This window comes from Lagenorhynchus albirostris, chromosome 4 (assembly GCF_949774975.1).
Source record: "Lagenorhynchus albirostris chromosome 4, mLagAlb1.1, whole genome shotgun sequence".
NCBI lineage: Eukaryota > Metazoa > Chordata > Mammalia > Artiodactyla > Delphinidae > Lagenorhynchus > Lagenorhynchus albirostris.
In genome coordinates, this window is record NC_083098.1 from 77,496,675 (window position 1) to 77,519,812 (window position 23,138).

At 39.3% G+C, this 23,138-nt stretch overlaps 1 protein-coding gene and 1 pseudogene across 8 annotated transcripts in view; one reads left to right on the forward strand and one right to left on the reverse strand.

Annotated features, from left to right (window-relative positions):
• The window catches only part of TEC (tec protein tyrosine kinase), a 142,146-nt gene that overhangs the window by 32,829 nt on the left and 86,179 nt on the right, over nucleotides 1-23,138 (forward strand). For 6 of the 8 annotated variants that reach the window (XM_060148223.1, XM_060148222.1, XM_060148224.1 and 3 more), the window contains exon 2: nucleotides 13,685-13,870. In XM_060148223.1, the coding sequence (XP_060004206.1) occupies nucleotides 13,733-13,870 (138 nt within the window). In that variant the 5' untranslated portion in view covers nucleotides 13,685-13,732. Of the gene's footprint in view, nucleotides 1-6,558; nucleotides 6,661-13,684; nucleotides 13,871-23,138 lie in introns of those variants that run through there. The other 2 variants (XM_060148221.1, XM_060148228.1) reach the window with 2 other exon arrangements.
• Nucleotides 16,414-19,336, reverse strand: LOC132519567 (small ribosomal subunit protein eS8-like; annotated as a pseudogene).

Sequence of the window (23,138 nt, forward strand, 5' to 3'; positions counted from 1 at the left end):
AGTAACACACCATTGTAAAACAATTATACCCCAATAAAGATGTTTAAAAAAAAGAATAAAAAAAAATACTAGATTTGAATTCAAGCTGTTGACAAATTTTGGAAGTTTCATGAAACCATTTCTCAATTCTTTAACACCTAGAATGGCCTTGTTTCTTTCCAAAGATTTGTACCACGTGTATCGAATAAACGTTTTTCCCCATGCAAATGTATTTTTAATTCTATAATTGAATCCATATTGGCACATTATTCTAGTTAAAATTTATTTTAATTTCAGCCATGTACTTGGAATGCATTTCGTATGTAAAGTGAAGAATATATATAGTTAAAAGAGTCATTTTTCTGTAACTAAGGCTACTGCTTTTCTGTTTAACTTCTTTTCTACACTAACAAAATATGCAAAATTAAAACTCATAGTGGAGAGCCAGTATAAAACTTCTGAACATACAGATGGCCAACAAACACATTTGTCAACAGCTTGAATTGCAAAGATGCTCAACATCACTAATTATTAGAGAAGTGCAAATCAAAACCACAATGAGGTATCACCTCACACCAGTCAGAATGGCCATCATGAAAAAATCTACAAACAGTAAATACTGGAGAGGGTGTGGAGAAAAGGGAACCCTCATGCATTGTTGGTGGGAATGTAAATTGATGCAGCCACTGAGGAGAACAGTATGGAGAGTCCTTAAAAAACTAAAAATAGAACTACCGTATGACCCAGCAATCCCACCACTGGGCATATACCCTGAGAAAACCATAATTCAAAAAGACACATGCACCCCAATGTTCATGCAGCACTATTTACAATAGGCAGGACATGGAAGCAACCTAAATGTCCATTAACAGGAATAGATACAGATGTGGTACATATATACAATGGAATATTACTCAGCTATAAAAAGGAATGAAATTGGGTCATTTGTAGAGACATGCATGGACCTAGAGACTGCCATACAGAGTGAAGTAAGTCAGAAAGAGAAAAACGAATATCATATATTAATGCATATATGTGGAATCTGAAAGAAATGGTATAGACGATCTTATTTACAAAGCAGAAATAGAGACACGGACGTAGAGAACAAACGTATGGATACCAAGGGGGAAAGGGGAGTGGGATGAATTGGGAGATTGGGATTGACATATATACACTATTGATACTATGTATAAAATAGATAACTAATGAGAACCTACTATATAGCACAGGGAACTCTACTCCATGCTCTGTGGTGATCTAAATAAGAAGGAAATCCAAAAAAGAGGGGGTATATGTATACGTATAGCTGATTCACTTTATTATACAGTATAAAGTAACACAATATTGTAAAGCAACTATACTCCAATAAAAAAAATTCTCAGAATGACAGAGTGAACACATGCCATTTAAAAACTTTTATTTCCTTTTTATGATTCAGATTAAAATCAAGCAACTTTTAAGAAAGAAAATTTTCATATATATTATACATGGAAGTGATTATACAGACCAGAATATTAACATCTACTTTTATTCATGTGTTGGTGTATCTCTAGCCATCTGTCAAAATTCTCTTTATATGTCATATCCACATTGAAGTGATCCACCATACTTCGAAGAGGGGTAATTGTTACCTCTTTAGTGATTGCATGTTAGTGATTTTTAGGGGCTATTAGTGTTCCAGAACACTTTGTACATATCACTTTTGTAGCCCTCAACAGCTTGTATTGTAGCTCTTTGTTTTTAAGTCACTTTTCCCTATGCCACTCTAGAGCAAAGATCATGCCTTGCTCATTTTTGTAACCACCTCAATGCCTCATGCATAGTTCCTCATACATCATGGCTATGCAATAAATGCCAGGATGAATGATTATATATGAATGTCTGAAACTACTCCTGTGAACAGATTGGTTCGTGAACTGAACATGGTGAAAAGATGGATGAGTGAAGAAATGAATGAGGAAACATTTAAGGGAAGGAAGAGAGTTGACAGGGATTAGAGATGAATGAAATGAGAATGAGGTGGTCAAGAATGATGTAGTATATTAATTATATGTCCCAGTTATCTACTGTTGTGTGACAAACTACCTTAAACTTACAGGCACACAACAACAACCATTTTATCACACTCGTGGATTCTGTAGGCTAAGAATTGGACAGGGCACAGTGGGAATGTCTACTCCACAATATCTGTGCTCTTGGAAAACTTGCTACCTGGGAGCAACTTGGACAATTAAGGGCTGGAATCATCTGAGAGTTTTTCTCAGTCATATATCTGTCTCCTGGGCTGGGATGATTTGAAGGCTGGGCTCAGCAGGAATTCTGCACTAGAACACCTATATGTGGCTTCTGCATTTGGCAGAAGCTTCTCTCAGTATGGTGTCTAGGTTCCAAGAAGGACTGTTCCAAGAATGAGAAGTCCAAAAGAACAAGGGAGGAGGTACTTGGCCTTTTTGGGCTTAGCCTCAGAGATTACATAGTATCCCTTCTGCTGTACTATATTAGTTGAAGGAATCAAAATCCCACTCAGATTCAAGGGGAGGAGTGTCAGTGAATTTGCATCTGTTTTAAAAAAGAGCAGCATTACGTATCATAGATGGTCCAGATGATGATGATGGGTAGAGCAAAGAACAGGGAAGTACGCTGTCAGTTTACTTCATTAGGGATAGGGTATATGAAAAAGGCCCAGTTCCATTCTATGGCGTGTAGCTGTCCAGTTTTCCCGACACCATTTATTGAAGAGACTGTCTTTTCCCCCATGGTATATTCTTGCCTCTTTTGTTGTAGCTTAATTGACTGTATGAGCATAGGTTTATCTGGGGACTCTCTATTCTGTTCCACTGATTCCAGTGCCATACAGTTTTGATTACCATAAGTTTGTAGTATAGTTTGAAATCAGAGAGTGTTATGCCTCCAGCTTTGTTATTCTCTCTTAAAATTGTTTTGGCTATTTGGGGTCATTTGTGGTTCCATACAAATTTTAGGATTATTTGTTTTAGTTCTGTGAAAAATGCCATTGATATTTCGATAGGGATTACATTGAATCTCTAGATTGCTTTGGGTAGTATGGACATCTAAATGGTATTGATCCTTCCAATCCATGAGCATGGTATATCTTTCCATTTATTTGTGTTGTCTTCAGTTTCTTTCCTCACTGTCTTATAGTTTTCAGAGTGTAGGTCTTTCATCTCATTGGTTAAATTTATTCCAGTTGTAAATGGGATTATTTGCTTCATTTCTCTTTCTGATGGTTTGTTATTAGTATATAGAAATGCAGCAGATTTATTTATATTACTTTTCTTATACCATATTCAAAAATAAACTCAAAATGGATTAAAGACTTGCATGTAAAACTTGAAACCGTAAAACTCCTAGAACATATAGGCAGTAATCTCTTTGACATCAGTCTTAGTAATATCTTTTTGGATATGTTGCTAGGGCAACAAAAGCAAAAATAAACAAATGGGACTACATCAAACTAAGCCTTTGCACAGCAAAAGAAACAACCAACAAAACAAAAAGACAGCCCACTGAATGGGAGAAGATATTTGCAAATGATATACTTGATAAGGGGTTAATATCCAAAGAACTCCTACAACTCAATACCAAAAAAACAAACAGCCTGATTAAAATATGGGCGGAGGATCTGAATAAACATTTTTCCAAAGAAGACATAAAACAGACATAGGAAAAGATGCTTGATACCACTAATCACCAGGGAAATGCAAATCAAATTGTATACAATGAGGTATCACCTCACACCTGTTAGATTGGCTATTACCAAAAAGACAAGAAACAACAAATGTTGTCAAGGATGTGGAGGAAGGGGAGCCCTTGTGCCCTGTTGGTGGAAATGTAAATTGGTGCAGTATAGAAAACTATATGGAGGTTCCTCAAAAAATTAAAAATAGAACTACCATATGATCCAGCAATTCAACTTATGGATATTTATCTGAAGAGAATGAAAACGCTAACTCAAAAAGATATATACCCCTCAGTGTTCATTGCAGCATTATTTACAATAGCCAAGATATGCAAGCAACTTAAATGTTCTTTGATAGATGAGTGGATAAAGAAGGTGTGGTATATATGTGCAACGGAATACTACTTGGCCATAAAAAAGAATGAAATCTTGCCGTTTGCAGCAACAGGGATGGACCTGGAGGGTATTATGAAATAAGTCAGACAGAGAAAAATAAGTGAAATAAATCAGACAGGGAAAAACAAATACTATATGATGTAACTTATTTGTGGAATCTACACAGCAAAACAAATAGACAAACAAAAACAAAACAGAAATAGACTCATAGGTACAGAGAACAAACTGGTGGTTGCCAGAGGGGAGGTGGGTAGGAGGATGGATAAAATAGGTGAAGAGGATTAAGAGGTACAGTCTTCCAGCTATAAAGCAAATAAGACATGGGGAAGTAACATACAGTGTAAGGAATATAGTTAGTAATACTCTAATAACTTTGCTGACAGATAGTAACTAGAATTTTGTGATAATCATTTCATAATGTATAAAAATATTGGATCACTGTGTTGTACACCTGAAACTAATATAATATTGTGTGCTAATTATAATCCCATAAAAAAAGGTCACTGGACATCTTCCACAGTAATTAGATCATGGCTTATATTCATACTTTTTAAAAGAAAATTTATTTATTTTATTTTATTTATTTTTTGCCACGTTGGGTCCTCGTTGCTGCGTGTGGGCTTTCTTTAGTTGTGGTGAGCGGGGGCTACTCTTCGTTGTGGTGTGCGGGCTTCTCATTGTGGTGTTTTCTCTTGCTGCGGAGCATGGGCTCTAGGCATGCAGGCTTCAGTACTTGTGGTGCACGGGCTCAGTAGCTGTGGCCTGCAGGCTTTAGAGCTCAGGCTCAGTAGTTGTGGCGCAGGGGCTTGGTTGCTCTGTGGCATGTGGGATCTTCCCGGACCAGAGCTCAAATCCGTGTCCCCTGCATTGGCAGGCGGATTCTTAACCACTGTGCCACCAGGGAAGCCCCCGTGATACTTTTTGAACGTAGTTTACAATTTTCATTTGTTACAAGTGATGTATGAGAATGTTTAGTATTTTTATCAGTGTATTTTTATTCTTTTAGAGGTCAGGTATGTAACAGCTGGCATTTCAGTTTTGGAAATTTTTCATTAACTGAGCCACACAAGCCTTAGAAGTAAGGGTAAATAATTCTCTGGTCTAATTTGCCATCTTGTTTTAGTATGCTCTGTAGTTTCAGTTGTGATGCTTACCTTTGGTGAGCTTTCTAATGATTCTTTTATAAAAAGGCTGCAATTTGGTTATACTCACTTTACCTGACTGCCCACTATTCTTTGGTACTTCGTTAGCCTGTACAGAATTTTCTTTTTATTGTGCTTTAGGCTTGAAAAGCTAACTTCTGCTTTCATGAAATTTGAACAGGGGAAAGGAAAGGAAATAGAGGGAAGAAGAGGAGTTATAACAAGGACAAATGTTGCATAGACTGTGGTTTTATTTTTGGAAAATAAAAATAACCACATAACCATAAAATAACCATAAAAATAACCCAGAAACCACATATTCCTGTCTGTTGGGGAAGAAATGGTATCACATTACCTTACCATGAAGTTCTGCTGACTCAGGGAATCATTGGGATCATTGGAAGAGCTTCCGTGATGAGCTGGGTAGTGTGGTAATAATATCCTGGAGGAAGGAGAGCCCACCCACCTTTTTCTACTTTTATTTGGCTGCCTTGGTTCTTTTTTTCCCCCTCTCTCCCTTCTCTTCCTCCTTTCATCTTTTTCTATTCTCTTTCTTACCAGTTCCAAAGGGTTGGATGACAGGGACATGGAAAACCATGCTATTCCCTTAAACATATTTCAAAAGTTTTTATTATGGAAAATTTCAAACACAGACAAAAATAAAGTATAATGAACTCTTCCTGTGTGCCTCACTCAGCTTCAACAGTTATCAACTCATGAATAATTTTGTTTTGTCTGTGCTCCCATATCCCCCTTACCAGGTTATAAAGCAAATCACAGACATTATTTTATCTGTAAAATTTTCAGTATGTATCTCTAAAAGATAAGAACTCTTAAAAGTACAATCACAATACCTTCGTCACACCAAAAAACTCCAGAACAACCTAACACTATTTTGTTATCATCAAAATCTTACCACAAACTTAAATATCACCAGTATACAGTTAGTATTCAAGTTGCCACAGTTGTCTCACACATTTCAACTGTCTCATAAGACTTTTAAAGTCTGTTGGTTCCTCCTCAATCTCACTGTTTTTCTTCTTGAAATTTTTGTTAAAGAAGCTTGCTCATTCTGTAAAAAAACCGAATGCGATAATGACTTGGGTTCTTTATTCCTATTTTGAAAACAATAGGAAAATAATATGTTGACATAGATGAATGTTTCATATTAAAAACAATTTAGATTAATATAGTAAAGGAACACATTTTGGTGTTATTTTATATATAATTCCCAAGTTACTTTTATGTTTTTTTCTAGTATAGTTGCTGAAAATCACTTTACCTACTTGAGAAACTTGTTATTCATGTCTTGTTTTCACTAGTTGTTTCCTTCTGAATTAGCAAGAAGCAGAAAGAGAAGTATTTGCTGTGTATCAGAAATTCCTTCATGGGAGGAGAATTAATGCCAGAATGTTGTCAAAGTGAATCCACTAATGTTTCATAGTAAGTAGTAAAAAACAAAACAAAACAAAAACCAAAAAAACCCAAAAAACAAAAGAACACAAACCCTTATGATTCAGACTTTATCATGAAAAATAAAGTGAAAATGTTTATTTTATCTCATATATGGCACAATTTAGATTATAATTGTTAACTCTTAGAACAAAGACGCAATCAAATATTAGTTGTTTTCTTGAGATTATTTTTCTGATGAAAATGCGTGATAGAAAGTTGTGACAGCCTTTACGTTTAAATTAGCACAGATCTAAAGAGGGCCATTTTTTTCGAAAGCATTAGAAAGCTTTATCAGTTTTTGCAAGGGTGTATCCATGCAGTAGAATAAAGATTAAGTCACTGTAACAAAGAAACCATCATATGTCATTTCTAAAATAAGATAGAAGTGTGTTAACCTGTCAAAGTAGGGTACCAAGTCTAGGCTGATAGGGCAGCTCTGCTCCATGAAGTCATTCAAGGACTAGGTTCCAAGAGACTAACACACCATGTAAAGCAATTATACTCCAATAAAGATGTTAAAAAAAAAAAAAAAGAACTAGGTTCCATCTTGTTCCTCCCTTGCTCTTGTCTACAGTGATGTCTTGAATGCATAAAGTTGAGTCTGCCATGTGTACTTTCTGGCTGGTGGGGAGGTGAAAAATGCCCTAAATCTGGGGAGAGTAGCTTGTCTTTAAGTTGAAGTTGGCCCATGCATCACTTCTGCACACATCCGCTTGGCTTGACCTTCGATGGCCACATGTCACTGCCAAGAAGGCTGGGAAGTATCTCTAGCCCATACGTCCAGGAAGAAGGGAAGAATGGATGAGGGCAGGGGGCAGAAAGCAGTCTGCTTCAGTGTACTTTAGTAATTGAAGTGTAAGTCATTCTTGACACTTGTGTTATTTTATTTTATTTTTACTAACTAGCTAACTTACTGCAAAATCCTCATTTGCCAGTGGCATTGAGTGTGATGGGAGCAATTCTCCAACATTATTCTCATTATTGACTTTTTGAAAACCCTTATCTTTTGAGTATTTGAAGTTGATGCCTGTTGCATTCCCTTATTCAGTGAGAGAAGCAAAACCTAGTAATGTGGAAGGAATATTTGATTGGGACCTATGTGGTTAATTGATCAGTGAGTAATTTTTTTGACAACTTTTGCTTCTCTCTAGAATCACTTAACTATGAATCACCTATAGAGTAAATATATTTGTGGATGCTTTGAGGTATTGTAAGCATATAGGGTGGGGGTCCCCAGAGGAAGAGAACCTGGCCCTTTTAGGCCTAAGCCGTTTTGTGATCTAAGCCCGGCCACAATGCTTGCCCTTGCAGAAGAATAGTTCTCAGTAGTTAATGATTTTAAGGGAGCAAAAGAAGGTAAAAACAAACAGCTGTTACCAGGCCAGGGAGATAACTTAACCATAATATATCAGTTTACGATTTCAAAGGTAAGGATTAGCCTGAAGCACATTCTTGAGCTGTTTTGCAGAATGCACACCCTCTTGAGGGTTCAACCACCAGGTCAACTGGAACCTAAGGAATGATGATTTCAACCTTTGCTGACCCTTCTGACTTCAGTCAACTAGTGCCTGGACTCTGTCAACCTTTCCCCAATTCTATGCTGAATTCTCTTTGCTCCGGCCCCAATCTTGCTGTCTGGGGAGACACCGCTTTGGGAAATATCCCTGTTGTCCTCTTTACTTGCTGCAAGAAATAAATCCTTCCTTCTGCTCTTTGGTTTGGTTCTGTCTTTTGGCTCAATACCCACCAAGAAGCAAGTCCAGTTTTCGGGTAACAGTATTACCCTTGGTTTCTTTTCTCCACCCATTGTTCTTTTTCTCTCTCTTTCTTTTCTCTTCCTCTTTATCAGCCAGGAGGCCCTCAACCACGGTCATAGCCAAGGACCACAGTGGGGTCCTTCATTGTGAAACCCAAACTTGTCTTAAAGAGCACATGTTAAATCAATGCATGTACCTGTATTATATGGACAATAAGAAACAACTATCCTTAGTGCAGCACTGCTCAGTCTATTTCCAGGTTCACTTGGCCCCCAGTACAGCACTGTAATCACCCACCATTTGGCAGTGGGCTGGATGGGGACCAGGAAAGATGAGATAAGTCAGCTGGCCTCTGTAACTTTTGCCTTTTGACCTTTTGAGTCTTCTCTTATCTAGACCTAGGTTCAATAGGTCACCAGACAAGGCTACTCAAAACTTTGTAGCCTGCTACAATATCAGTTGGTTGAAAGAAGACACAGTCAAGACTTTCATACAGGTTATCCCTGGGTGCCTTTGTTTCATAGGCAAGGAAGACCTGAGGGCTAAAGTGTTACTTTCTTCTAGAGCTACAAAGCTGCCTGATCCTGGAATAGCTCCAATTCATGATAAGTGGGGAGCCTAGAATGTACCCTTTATTCTGATTGAAGTCAGCCAAGCATTTTTTTCTTCTTTGCTTGTGTTTCTGCTACTCAATTCCCCTTTTACAAAATAAAATTGGGGCTTAAGCTGAGAGTATACGTTGCAGAAGAGAGCATGGTAAGATTTGTTCCTATATAGTAGCTACCCATTTTAGGTACTTTTGAATTGAAATATAATCTACAGGTACTGTTGTCAGGCACACATTTGATTTCTCAAGTAAATGTCAGTCTGATGTTTATTCATGCTAGGTTTCTTAAAATTGCAAACAGGCACTAACTTTGTCGTAAACCTATGACAAGATGAGTAATAGGCAATGCATTCTGATGTATAAATTCCAAAATTGAGGGCTTTAACTAAAGTTTACTAATCTTAGGGCATTAACAAGTATTAGATTGAATTAGATAGTTTTGCTGATTTTTTAGGTAAAATATTGCCGAACATTGGCAATTTCATATGGCTTAACCTAGTAAGGTGAGAATTTCAACAACCTTAAATCACTCTTTGCTCCTTCCTGTAAGGAGTTCATCCTTTTTCTACCCTGATAACTAGGCTGTTTGTTTCTTATTTACTATACCGCTCACCATCCTATCATTTGGTAACTCACAGTCACCTCTGTTCCCTTGATTAAAAATGTTATGAAAGGGTGTATAGAGTAGGCTGGGTAGCCTTAGTAGCCATTTTAAATATATATATATATATATATATATATATATATATATATATATATATATAAAATATACTTTTTTTCAGGCAGAATTTTTTATGATGAAAAAGAGTTTTTAGATCTTTTGGCTAAAATTGCTAGACCATGAAACTGAGATCCATGAGTCTGGTACTCTGATTTGCAACACTGGGCAGAGAATGTAACTTCCTGGTGGTTTGAGTTTCTCATTGGTAAAACAGTGTTCATTACCTGAACAGTGTCCGTTACCTACTTCAGAATATTGGTGTTCAAGATAAGCAACAAGAATTTGCTGTGTAGCACAGGGAACTATATTCAATCTCTGGTAATAATCTACAGTGGAAAATAATCTGAAAAAATATACCTGAATTACTTTGCTGTGTACCTGAAACTAACACAATATTGTAAATCAACTATATTTCAATAAAAAAAAGAATGTTGGTGTTCAAAGACTGTGTTAAGTTTTTCAAACTTTTAACAATTAGCAGTCAGAGTAAAGAAAAGAGTGTTCTTTTTTTTTAAAATAAATTTATTTATCTATTTTTGGCTGTGTTGGGTCTTCGTTGCTGCGTTTGGGCCTTCTCTAGTTGCGGCGGGCGGGGCTACTCTTCATTGCGGTGCGCGGGCTTCTCATTGTGGTGGCTTCTCTTTGTGGTGGGCACAGGCTCTAGGTGCACGGTCTTCAGTAGTTGTGGCTCACAGGCTTTAGAGCGCAGGCTCAGTAGTTGTGGCGCACGGGCTTAGTTGCTCCGCAGCATGTGGGATCTTCCCGGACCAGGGCTTGAACCTGTGTCCCCTGCATTGACAGGTGGATTCTTAACCACTGCACCACCAGGGAAGTCCCAAGAAGAGAGTGTTCTTGTGTTCACCTTCAAGGAGACACAGAGAAAAGGGGCTTAACTTGCAGCTACGAGTTTTATTTTAAAAAGATATTTTTAACCCAGAGTTGGTTCCTTTGTGATTCTTATTTCTGAATGGGTCAGTTCTTTTCGGTGTGGAAAATGGCTGGGAGAGTGAGCTGGAGGACTCTGAAATTTTGTTTCATCTTCGTTTTCTACTTTAGAGCATCAAGCCTATTATTTCTCCAGTTTTTTTAAAAAATTAATTAATTATGTATGTATTTTTATTGAAGTATTGTTGATTTACAATGTTTTTGTAAATCTGCTGTCTCCAGTTTTTAAAAAATATTAATTAGAGAGACTGTCTCCAGTTTTTTAAAAGAGACTGTCTCCAGAGAGACTGTGTCCAGTTTTCTTAAAAAATTAATTATGTGTGTATGTATTTTTATTGAAGTATTGATTTACAATGTTGTGTTAGTTTCAGATGTACAGCACAATGATTCAGTTATACATACTTATATATATGTATTTTTTCAGATTCTTTTCTCTTATAGGTTATTACAAAATATTGAGTCTAGTTCCCTGTGCTGTACCGTACATCCTTGTTAGTTATGTATTTTATTTATAGCAGTGTGTATATGTTAATCCCAAACTCCTAATTTATCCCCACCACCTTTCCCCTTTGGTAACCATAAGTTTGTTTTCTATGTGTATGGGTCTATTTCTGTTTGAATATAAATTCATTTGCTCTCTTCAGTTTTTGGTATTGAGAGGTTGGTGTCCGTCTTTTTTTTTTTTTTAACATCTTTATTGGAGTATAATTGCTTTACAATGGTGTGTTAGTTTCTGCTTTATAACAAAGTGAATCAGTTATACATATACATATGTTCCCATATCTCTTCCCTCTTGCGTCTCCCTCCCTCACACCCTCCCTATCCCACCCCTCTAGGTGGTCACAAAGCACCAAGCTGATCTCCCTGTGCTATGCGGCTGCTTCCCACTAGCTATTTTACAATTGGTAGTGTATATATGTCCATGCCACTCTCTCACTTCGTCCCAGCTTACCCTTCCCTCTCCCCATATCCTCAAGTCCATCCTCTAGTAGGTCTGTGTCTTTATTCCCGTCTTACTCCTAGGTTCTTCATGACCTTTTTTTTTTCCCCTTATATTCCATATATATGTGTTAGCATATGGTATTTGTTTTTCTCTTTCTGACTTAACTTCATTCTGTATGACTTAACTTCACTCACTACAAATAACTCAATTTCGTTTCTTTTTATGGCTGAGTAATATTCCATTGTATTTATGTGCCACATCTTCTTTATCCATTCATCTGTTGATGGACACTTAGGTTGCTTCCATGTCCTGGCTATTGGAAATAGTGCTGCAGTGAACATTGGGGTGCATGTGTCTTTTTGAATTACGGTTTTCTCTGGGTATATGCCCAGTGGGATTGCTGGGTCGTATGGTAGTTCTATTCGTAGTGTTTTTTTTTTTTTTTCCGGTACACGGGCCTGTCACTGTTGTGGCCTCTCCCGCTGTGGAGCACAGGCTCCGGACGTGCAGGATCAGCGGCCATGGCTCACGGGCCCAGCCACTCCGCGGCATGTGGGATCCTTCCGGACCGGGGCACGAACCCGCATCCCCTGCATCGGCAGGCAGACTCTCAACCACTGCACCACCAGGGAAGCCCCTATTTGTAGTTTTTTAAGGAACCTCCATACTGTTCTCCATAGTGGCTGTATCAATTTACATTCCCACCAACAGTGCAAGAGGGTTGCCTTTTCTCCACACCTTCTCCAGCATTTATTGTTTCTAGATTTTTTTGATGATGGCCATTCTGACCGGTGTGAGATGATATCTCATTGTAGTTTTGATTTGCATTTCTCTAATGATTAATGATTGTGTGGTGTTTTCTTAATAAGTTCTCTCCCACATCTCAATAACCTTGTGGTATTTACCTCCATATTTTATGAATGAAGGAAACTGATGATATTCACAGGTTAAGCTGTTGTAAAGTAACTTTCCAGAAAATGGAGGGCCTGATTGGATGACGGGAGTTCAGTAATAGGGAGTTGCAAGGGTGTTTCCGAGGTGTCGGGTTGGGCGTGAAGATGGTAGACTTCCTCACTGGCAGTATCAAGTTTCCGGCTGTGCTCTTCACATGACTCCTGTTGCCTCTGTGGTTTGATACACAATGACTTCTTGTCAGGGTGTGGTGGAGGGCAGGGAAGAAAGGGCTGTTGTCCATTCAACTTGTCTCAGGTAAGAATGTTCAGGCCTTTTCTGAGTATCTTTGGTTTTCAGAGAGTTAAATTTTGTTGGATTTTAGAAGGCTTATTAGTCTAGGCATTGATAGTCTAGACGTGGGGCTCCAAATATAGGGCTGAGAACCTTATACAGGTGAGCTCTGCCCTGAGGGGCAGCTGTGTAGGGTGGGTTAGCTGAGTAGGATTAGCTGTAACTGGGTGGGTTTCCTTCCTCTTGTGGTTGAGACAGGAGCCATAGGGAAGAGAAATGTGGAGCATGGTAGTGTAGGTATCAGAGAACATCCTCGTGGCTCTGGTGGTGAGGATGCTTGATCAAGATTACATCCTTATTAGAGCTGGAGATTGAATGCTATCCACCACTATGGTAATGCACTTGGTTCACAGTCTACCGTGCCTGTGTGCTTGTCTGTTTTGTGTACCAAGATCCTGAGGCAATTTAAATATCAGCCTAAACCAGCCATGCAGGCAATGAAATGTACTTTTCCTGCTGAGATATTTGTTTCCCTGCAATCATATGGCAGAAGAGTGTACCAGCAAGCTAAGGGATGGCAGGGAGGGACAAAGGAGTGAATCATCATCATCATGGCAAACCTTGATTAGATTTTCTTATGAAATCCAGGGACATGGAGGAACAGGATGGGGCTGGGGAAGAAGAGGAGGTTGAGCTTTCATGCCCTGGGCATTTTTAGTCCAGGTGCATGGAGTAACATTCCTCGGCTCTAGCTGTGGTCAGAGTAAAATCCGTTTTGGTAAATTTGGAATGACAGCCTTCTTGGATAATTAACATGTCGCATTTTATTGCAACTGTTTATTTTCTTCCTTCAGAACCCTGGGATCTTCAATGGCAGGAGAAACAGTGATCAGAAGACCGAGATGAATTTTAACACTCTTCTGGAAGAGATTCTTATTAAAAGGTCACAGCAGAAAAAGAAGACATCACCCTTAAACTACAAAGAGAGACTTTTTGTGCTAACAGAGTCCATGTTAACCTACTATGAGGGTCGGGCAGAGGTAGGAGACAATCAAAGTTTACTTTGTTGCTTTCCATGTTGATACTGTTTTATAGTACTGACATTCCGCATACCCTCCAAATCTTACGGAGTAAGCTTTAGGTTAATGAAGTTAAGGTAATGATTTATTATCATTTGGATTGGAAAGATAAAGTTAAGGATATGGATAGACATTTTTCAGAAGTCTGGTAATTATGGGTTTAGTATATACATGCGTATACAATTTTATATCGGCCTAGTGAATTAATGTGTTAGAGAAAACAGATCCCTACATCAGTTTTAGATCCTTGTGGAATTCATTAAGTATTTTGTGTACATGGCTCTTTTCCATAAACTATCATATTATGTATAAAAGTCTTCTTTAGCACATATAAACTGTCTATGTTCATCACTTTATATGAATATTTCTTCATTATTAAGTGAAAGTTACTTAAAACTGCTTAGTGATTTGGTGGAGTTGACTGACAACAGAACTGTTCAACTTTTTTTTGTGACAAGCAGCGAGTGCAAAGTTCCTTTGATGGGAGCAGAGGGCAGTGGCTCCCTAAGAACCTGGCCAATGAGCAGGTGGCAGAGGGGGGCCATGTTGTCAGCCAGCTCCTGGCTTTTCAGTTGTTTTAGCCTCTGGTTCTACCACTAGATGAGGTGCATGCATATATAGTGGCCTCCGACCCATCTTTTTTTCTCCTGCCATCTTGGGAGTGCCTCATCTAGTACTGCAGGCCCAGCCACGTTCCTCCCTTTTAGAAATTTTCTTGGGTTCTAGGGAATGGCTGGGAGACTGTGTTGCCCTTTTTGATCACATGCCATTGTCTACTTGGTTGCAGTAGATTGTTGGTGATCTTGATGTTTGATTTTAGTTTATTTTATTCTGCTATTTTCCTAGAGCACCTTCCTCAGAAATGGATTTACTCATTTTTGTTTTGTTTTTGTTTTGTTTTACTTCCACTAATTTCTCCCACTGATTTCTCTGTATTTTGGTTCCCCCAATACAGACAGAATGGCATTGCTTCTCGCTGGTGGTCCTCAACAGAGTCCTTAACTCTGTTCATTTCTGCTCTGGCTTGCCATTGTGACCTTGTCATTGTGGAATTTTGCCTGTTCACGTAATTTAGGACTATAGTCCTTTATCCACCTTCCTAAACCCCAAAATGCTGAAGACCCAAACTTCAAAAACTCTTTCAGTTGCAAAACCTGACCTTAGGGTTTTGTCTTTATCTTAATCTTAGTGTGATTTGTGTGTGTGTGTGTGTGTGTGTGTGTGTGTGTGTATGTGTGTGTGTGTGCAGAATTAGTAATGTGTTTAATTATGTGGGGCTGTCCAGTTCTTGCTGGGAGTGTATATGGTGTATGTGCTGTATTACATTTATTAAATCTGAAAAATTCAGGATTCCAAAAGGGTTTCAGATAAGACTAGAAATATGAATTATTTTAAAATCTAAAATAAATTTTAAGGGGAAACATTAATAATTTTTTGCTGTAAATAATGATTTGTCATAATTTGAATAATATCGTAAGAAAAGAATAGGAATGTAACAGTAAACGTGGGTAAGTGTGGTCCTTTACTAACCAAAAAAACCCTCAGAATCCTACATTACCTGCTTAGAAACATGGACCCTTACAATTGAAATACATTGCAATTGTTAAGTCACTTTGAAGATGGTAAATGATAATACAAAGATGATACAAAGTTAAAAGTGCCCTAATTGCTTTAGCTTAAGCAGAATAAAGAGAACAGTGGAAACCCTCTTATTTCAGAACCTGACCCACTGTCTTTCCTGGCAGCAGCCTCCGCCACCATGAGAACCAGAAAGGACAGAATGAAGAGGTTGTCACAACATGTAACAGCCCGGCCTCTGACACTTAGCATTGATTTACTGTATAGCACAGGGAATTATACCCGATATCTTGTAATAATGTATAATGGAATATAATCTGCAAGAAACCTGAATCACTGTGCTGTACATCTGAAACTTATACAATATTGTAAATCAACTATACTTCAATTAAAAAAAAAAGAAAAAAACAAGAAGAATCCATCTCCTTTCTGGCTACTGCTGACTGGCCCAGGGAGCCTAGTCCCGTTAGCTAGTCCTGCCTGAACCCCCCTCCTCCCATGAGCTGGGCATTCTGATCCCTCCTGGATTCTTTTCTTGGGGACTGATGTTCATTGGCAAACTTATGACCTTCAGTTGAAAATATGGTTGCAGATTTGTCTGCCTCCCACATTTAAAAAGAAATAGTTAACTATATTAAAAAGTCAGGAATTTTAAGATAAGAATCTGAATTCTTGAGACAATAAAAGTTCTGATAGTACTAGGCAGAATTCCTTCTTGACAGCTCTCAGCCTATCTCCTAGGTAAGCCCAGTAGCACTTCGCTATTATGTTTCTTCCCTGTTTGGGTTAATCTGCCCAGTTCTCTGTTTTCCTTGGGTAAATGTTCTTGTTTTCATCTCCCTCGCCCTAGAAGCTGTGATCTGAAAAGGGCTGTAATGTGGGTAACCCCCATTTTTTAGAACAATAAACACCTTTATTATATGAGCTAAGATAGGAGGGAAGAGGATTTATTTGCCTTTCTGGGCCTTGATTTTCCTCAGATAGAACTCCAGCTCCTTTCCCTCTAGCATATAGTGATCTGCTCAGCCACACTGGCCTGCTCTTGAAGTGATGCATGCAAGAAGCTTGTCCTGCTGGAACTGCTCCTATAGAAGACTGCTGATTTTGGCATTCTTTTTCTTTTTTTCTTCATTCATTCATTCATTCATTTATTTTTGCCTGCGTTGGGTCTTCGTTGCTGCCTGAGGGCTTTCTCTAGTTGCAGCGAGCAGGGGCTACTCTTCACTGCAGTGCACGGGCTTCTCATTGCGGTGGCTTCTCTCATTGCGGAGCATGGGCTGTAGACATGCGGGCTCCAGTAGTTGTGGCATGGGGGCTTAGTAGTTGTGGCTTGTGGGCTCTAGAGTGCAGGCTCAGTAGTTGCGGTGCACAGGCTTAGTTCCTCTGCGGCATGGGGCATCTTCCCGGACCAAGGCTTGAACCAGTGCCCGCTCCACTGGCAAGCAGATTCTTAACCACTGTACCACCAGGGAAGTCCTGACATTCTTTTTCCTTTCGTCATATTTCTTTCTGTTTTTAAAAAAATTTATTTATAGCAGTGTATTTTATGTTGAAAGTTTTTTTAAATTAATTAATTACTTTTTGGTTGCTTTGGGTCTTTGTTGCTGTGCGCGGGCTTTCTCTAGTTGCGGCGAGTGGGGGCTACTCTTTGTTGTGGTGCGCGGGCTTCTCAGTGCGGTGTCTTCTTTTGTTGTGGAGCATGGGCTCTAGGGCACGTGGGCTTCAGTAGTTGTGGCACATGGGCTCAGTAGTTGTGGCACATGGGCTCAGTAGTTGTCACTTGCGGGCTCTAGAGCGCAGGCTCAGTAGTTGTGGTGCATGGGCTTAGTTGCTCTGTGGCATGTGGGATCTTCCTGGACCAGGGCTCGAACCCGTGTCCACTGCATTGGCAGGTGGATTCTTAACCACTGCGCCACCAGGGAAGCCCCCTTTTATCATATTTCTTCTGAATATTCTTTGATCGTTTTTTGTTTAAAATCTCTTCCTCCTCAGGAGTCTGTTTGGCCCCCTTCTTGTGGCCCAGGGGCAGTGCACAGTGGGACTTGTACCACTACCGGTACGGTGTGCTGTCAGTGAGCATGTTGTAGTTCTTCACCAGAGTCTTGGTATGGACCAGTTTGTTGTTGGATGCATTGTAGACAACATCAATGATCCTTGTCTTGCGTGTACAAACACTCCGAGCCCCAGGAGAAGTTCCCCACGTCTAGCCTCAAAGCCCGGTAATTCTTGTTGCCCCTCCTTGCACATGGATGGACTGTGTGTATGCGGCGGGGTCCAATCTTGGTGTTGGCAGCAGGGCGTTCCAGCTCATACCTCCACTTCCTGTGGTAGGGCTTTCTCTTGTCCCCGGTCTTGCGGCTCTTGTGCCAATTGTCCCGAGAGATGCCTACGTGTGGAAGCAGGGGGCAGGAGCCTCAGCCAGGGAGCCCAGGGCTGGGCCCTGCCAGCCCAGTGCCCAGAATCAACAGGTATTAAAAGAAAATATTTTGTTAAAAGTGTAAGACTTGTAAGACTCTAAGTGGATTAGAAAAACCATGGTGGCCATTCTGCGGTAGCCCCAGAGATATTTATTTTAGTTGTTCATAGTTCTGTTTTTAAAAGAAATACTGGATAGGCTACTGATTGATCTGGTAGCTATGATTCCTAGTTTCTTTGTAGCAATTCAGTGACATTCATCCTTTATTAAAACTCTCAGTTAATCACAGAGTCAGACATCAATCTTTTCCTGGTTCTCTGGACCCCAGCTCCTTCGATAGGATGGCAATAAGCTTTTACTGAAAATTTTCCTATTAAGTACAGTTTATTGTACTTTTCAAAGTATGCTAAGAAATTCTGTTCTAGACGATGAGAAATTCAGTCAAGCTGTTTCTTCCAAGTCTCATGTAAAACTTGTGTTTCCGTTTCTGCTGTGGGCCATTCTTTGGTTTGTCCTCCTTGCTCTTTCTCAAGTAGCTTATGTTTCTGCATCTTCTAGTGAACCAATAAAAGATCTTACTGACGATTTATATTGTTTGCTCTTCTTATAATAACACAGAACAAAGGAAACTGCGCTTTTGCTTTCTGGTCAGGGAACTAAATGACACGGGTTAGACCACCCGACGTTCTGCTGGGGCCTCCACATGGTTTTGAGATGGAATCCAGGGAAGAACAGGACTGGAGTTTAATCAGAAAAAAGGCCTTTTGGGGCTTCCCTGGTGGCGCAGTGGTTGGGAGTCCGCCTGCCGATGCAGGGGACACGGGTTCGTGCCCCGGTCCACATGCCGCGGAGTGGCTGGGCCCGTGAGCCATGGCCGCTGAGCGTGCGCCTCCGGAGCCTGTGCTCCGCCGCAACAGTGAGAGGCCCGCGTACCGCAAAAAAAAAAAAAAAACAAAACAAAACAAAGAAAAAAGGCCTGTTAAATAATGGTGAGAAAACAAGGAATGGAGAGATTTTTATATGTTTAGATATTTGAATACAAAAATTTTGAGTAGCGTGTAAATCTGCAACTATTGTTAGCTAAGAAATCAGGACATTTTTATAATTGGACTTTGGTATTACCAATTTTGTTGGTTTCTTGTCTGTAACACTCCTCTGTTATGAAAACTGACAATAGTTTATAAAGTTGAGGAATAGGGAGACAAGTTGTGTCAGGGATCCCCAAGGCTACCCCCAGGTTCAGTAATTCACTAGGAGGACTCAGGGGACTGAGCGCTGAGTTTAACTCACTGCTATGATTTATTTCAGTGAAAGAAGAAAAAGCAAAATTAGCAAGGGAAAAGGTGCCTGGGGCAAGTCTGGAGGAAACCAGTCACAAGCTCGCAAGAGTCCTTTCTCAGCAGAGCCACAAAGGGGGTATATAATTCCTCCATTACCGGATTGTGACAATTGTGAAATGTTTTCTAACTGGGAACCTCGTTAGAGACTCAGTGGCCAAGGTTTTCATTGGAGGCTGGTCATATAGGCACCCTCTGTCTAAGCATGTACCAAAATTCCAGACTCCAGAAGGAAAGCAGGGGTTCAGCATAAGCCAGGTTGTCTGTACAAACAGGTTAGGCCCAGTGAGCCATTCTTATCAGTGCTGGGAATGGGAGAGCCCTCCCCTCTCAAAGTGCGAGTTCCCAGAACCCAGCCAAGGACCAACCTTGTAGGCAGCATCATAGGCCTGTCATGTTAACTCTTTCGTGCACATTAGTAGTAATTATGATACAAATTATTGAGTACCCAATACAGGCCAGGCACTGTGCTAAATGAGTACATGCATTATTTTCTTTATTCCTCAAAACAATACTGTATGAAGTCTTATCAGTACCCCCATTTCAAAAATGGGTGATAGGAGGCTCAGAAAGTTTAAAAACTTACACAAGGTCAAATACTAATGAGTTGCAGGGCTGTTTCTTCAGAGCCTGTCTTTGAAACAACCTTGATACTCTGGGGAAACTTAGGAAAAAAATCTATTAAATCTCTCTATAATACAAATGAAGTTTTATTTTAAAACTTTTGAGGATATTTTTATTACTTTCAGCTATGATTTTTTTTAAAAATTTCTTTGTGGTAGAAGAAAATTAACGTCAGACAAAACGGGGATTTTTGTCTGATTCTGCCACTATCTAACTGGACTTTAGAAAACAGTGTTCTTCAATTGTTTTTATAGTTTAGAAATTGCTTTCATATAAATATATTGTCTCTTTACACCCTTAACTCCCTTGCCATCACTGTTTCAACCCAGCACACATCCGATCTATTTCCAAGTCCTGTGAATTCTCCTTCCCTTCATTACAACCTTATTGCAGCTCCCAACTCCATTCTCTTGGTGGATTACTGCCCTAGTTGATTTTACTTTTGGATCTTCATCTTTCAACTATAAAACCATAAAAGGGATTTTTAAAACTTGTAGATTTGCATCTGCTCTACGATCAAGTTAAAACTCCTTAGCTTGGAATACAAGGTACTTGATGGCCTTTTTCCTTGTCTTCCCTCTCTCCTTCCTCCATCCCCAGCTGTCTTCTACCTGCAGTTACTCTTTCACATTGTGCCTTTGCTACTATTGTTCAATCAACTTGAAGTGATATATTCCTCTACCTGCCTACCAGGATCTGTCTATCTATCCACATCTATTTTATCCATCAGAAATGTGTTGAGTGCCCTAGTAATCACTTACTCATCTTTTCTGACTCAGCTCAATCCCCATCTTCTCTGAAGCCTTTCCTGTATCCCTCCCACCAGTGATGGAATCCCCAGCCCACCTCAGCCCTTTGTGCCCTGTTCATATTTTTATCATGACATCTTGGATGCTTGACTCTATCTACATATCTGTGTCCCCCATTGGACTTTAAGCTCTTTGAGGGCAGGGTTCATAGCTTTTCTATCTTCGTATTTCTGAGAGTTTAGTGCAGAGTTGAGTGCTCAATACACGTTGGATGGCTGGATGGGTCCAAAGGAGACATGGGGAGACCTCAACCGTTAGAAGCAGGCAGGGCAGATTTATCCTATGCAAACATCATGAACAACCAGAAAGGTTGTCATGCTGCTAATAAGTAGAAGGGTCAGGATTTGAGACTTGGTATTCTGACTCTTAAGTTCAGTGCTCTTCCTATAATGCCTCCCTTATTGTTTTATTCCAGTTGTACTGAAATCAAACATTCTATGTGATGAGTTGTTTGAAAATTTAACCTTTTACCCAGGTTAACTGTCGGGATAGTGGAGGTAGTTATAAGATGATGGCACGAGTCTCTTGAATATCCTGGGCAACCTCTTATATTTCTGTAAGGCCTTCTGGGGCATATAGAGTTGTTTTCTTTACCACCCCTGGAACCTGGAGACTCTAGTGATATAGGCATGAGAGCTTATTAAGGTTCTGAAATGATCAGATATTTCTCCCTTAGTTGTATCCCTAGACTAGGTGGACTCCCAGTGGGGAACATAGGTTTACAAGACCTTTCTAATTGCTACCTGAAGATTTATATCTTCTGGCACTTTCTAGGATTCTGGGGGGCGAGTGTGGGGTGGACAAAATAGTTTCTTTTACTATAGGACAATTGGAAGTGTTTGCATCAGACTTTAGAGGTTATCAGACAATTCACTAGCTTGTAAAAAGTGGGACAGCTCTAGATGCTCTGTAGACGGTACAGTGGTTAGTGTACTAGGGCTCTGAAAATTCTCAACTCTATTATCCGATGAAAACTCATTTTCTTTTTGGCAGTTGAGTTTCCTTGTTTCCGAAATAAGGTTGTATCAACTTCCTGTCTTGCGTCTCAGTTTCCTCTCTGGTGTCTCTTTCCCCACTTTTGATTCATATCTGTTTTCTTATTTTACTGACTGGATCTGACCTTCCTCATCACTTAAAAGAGCCAAGATGCAGGTCTGAAGTCCTAGGGTCTGATTTACCTTCTTAATTTGACAAATTATCCATTTTCATTTAATAATGTTCACTGTTTTTTTCCTCTAGGAAGCAGAAACCTATTTAAGATAGAAAAGGGGGAGAATACCATTTGTTCCATCCACACTCCAAAAATATTTTTGTAACTTTTAATTTTGCTATAGTTTCAGACTCACAGAAAAGTTGCAAGAATAGTACAAGGAACTCTCAAGTAACCTTTACTCAGATTCACAAATTACCTATGGTTGCCCCATTTGCTCTGTCATTCTCTTGGTCTCTTCCTTGGTCTCTTCCTCTTCATATGCATGTTTTCCGAACCATTGGAAAGTAAGCTGTAGACCGTCCCCTTTTGCTGTTAAATAATTCATTGTGTATTGTCTAAAAATAAGGACATTCTCTTTTAGAACCACAGTACAATGATCAAAATCAAGACATGTAACGCTGATACAGTAGTATTAAGTGGTCCAGAGTCCATAGTCAAATTTCATTCATCATTCCACTGATGTCTTCATAGCTGTTTCTCAACCTCCCCTCCTTGCCCAAATCCAGGATCTAATCCCTGATCACACATTGCATTTAGTAGGTCAAGACATAAAGTTTGTAAATGTCCATGGTGCAAGGAAGAGAAATGCATGGAGGAAATACTGTCCTTTGTCGTTTGTTGTAAAATGCCAACTACATCATGAATACTCAGTGATTGTATATCAGAGTCTGCAAACATGAAATTGGATTTAAAAATCATTAGAGTTGTTCTCCTACTCTCATTCTCATGGTCATCATTAGGGGCTGAAGATCACCTTCCTGCGAAATAAGTTATTTTAGCCTGGTCCACTGAGATGAATATTAATCACTTTCTCTCTCCCCCACCTCAATTTTAACCTTTTATTCTTCTGTGTTAAATAATTATGAGTCATGTAAAGCATTTTTTGGAGAACAGTACAGTATGAGTGATTTCTAGTAAATGAAGAGGGAATTTAATCAAAGGTTTGGTCCTCATGCTACTTAAAAGTAGAAATAATAAAAGGATTCTAGATCTCAAAAAATACTCTTGGATCTGGCTGTGATAGTTGTGGTTTATTCAGTGATGAATTATATCATGATGAGAGAGACAAAGGCCTTAAGAAAAACCAGCATTTCTGTTCATACATGATATTACCTAGTTTATTTTATTCAGAAGACTTAGCTCTCGGCAATTTTTAGTGTTACCAAAAAGGCAAATTTCCATCAGAGTTTTATATAGCTATTTTAGGACTGAATATATTCAAAAAGCTGTGCTGTAGGCACTGAAGGCAGTT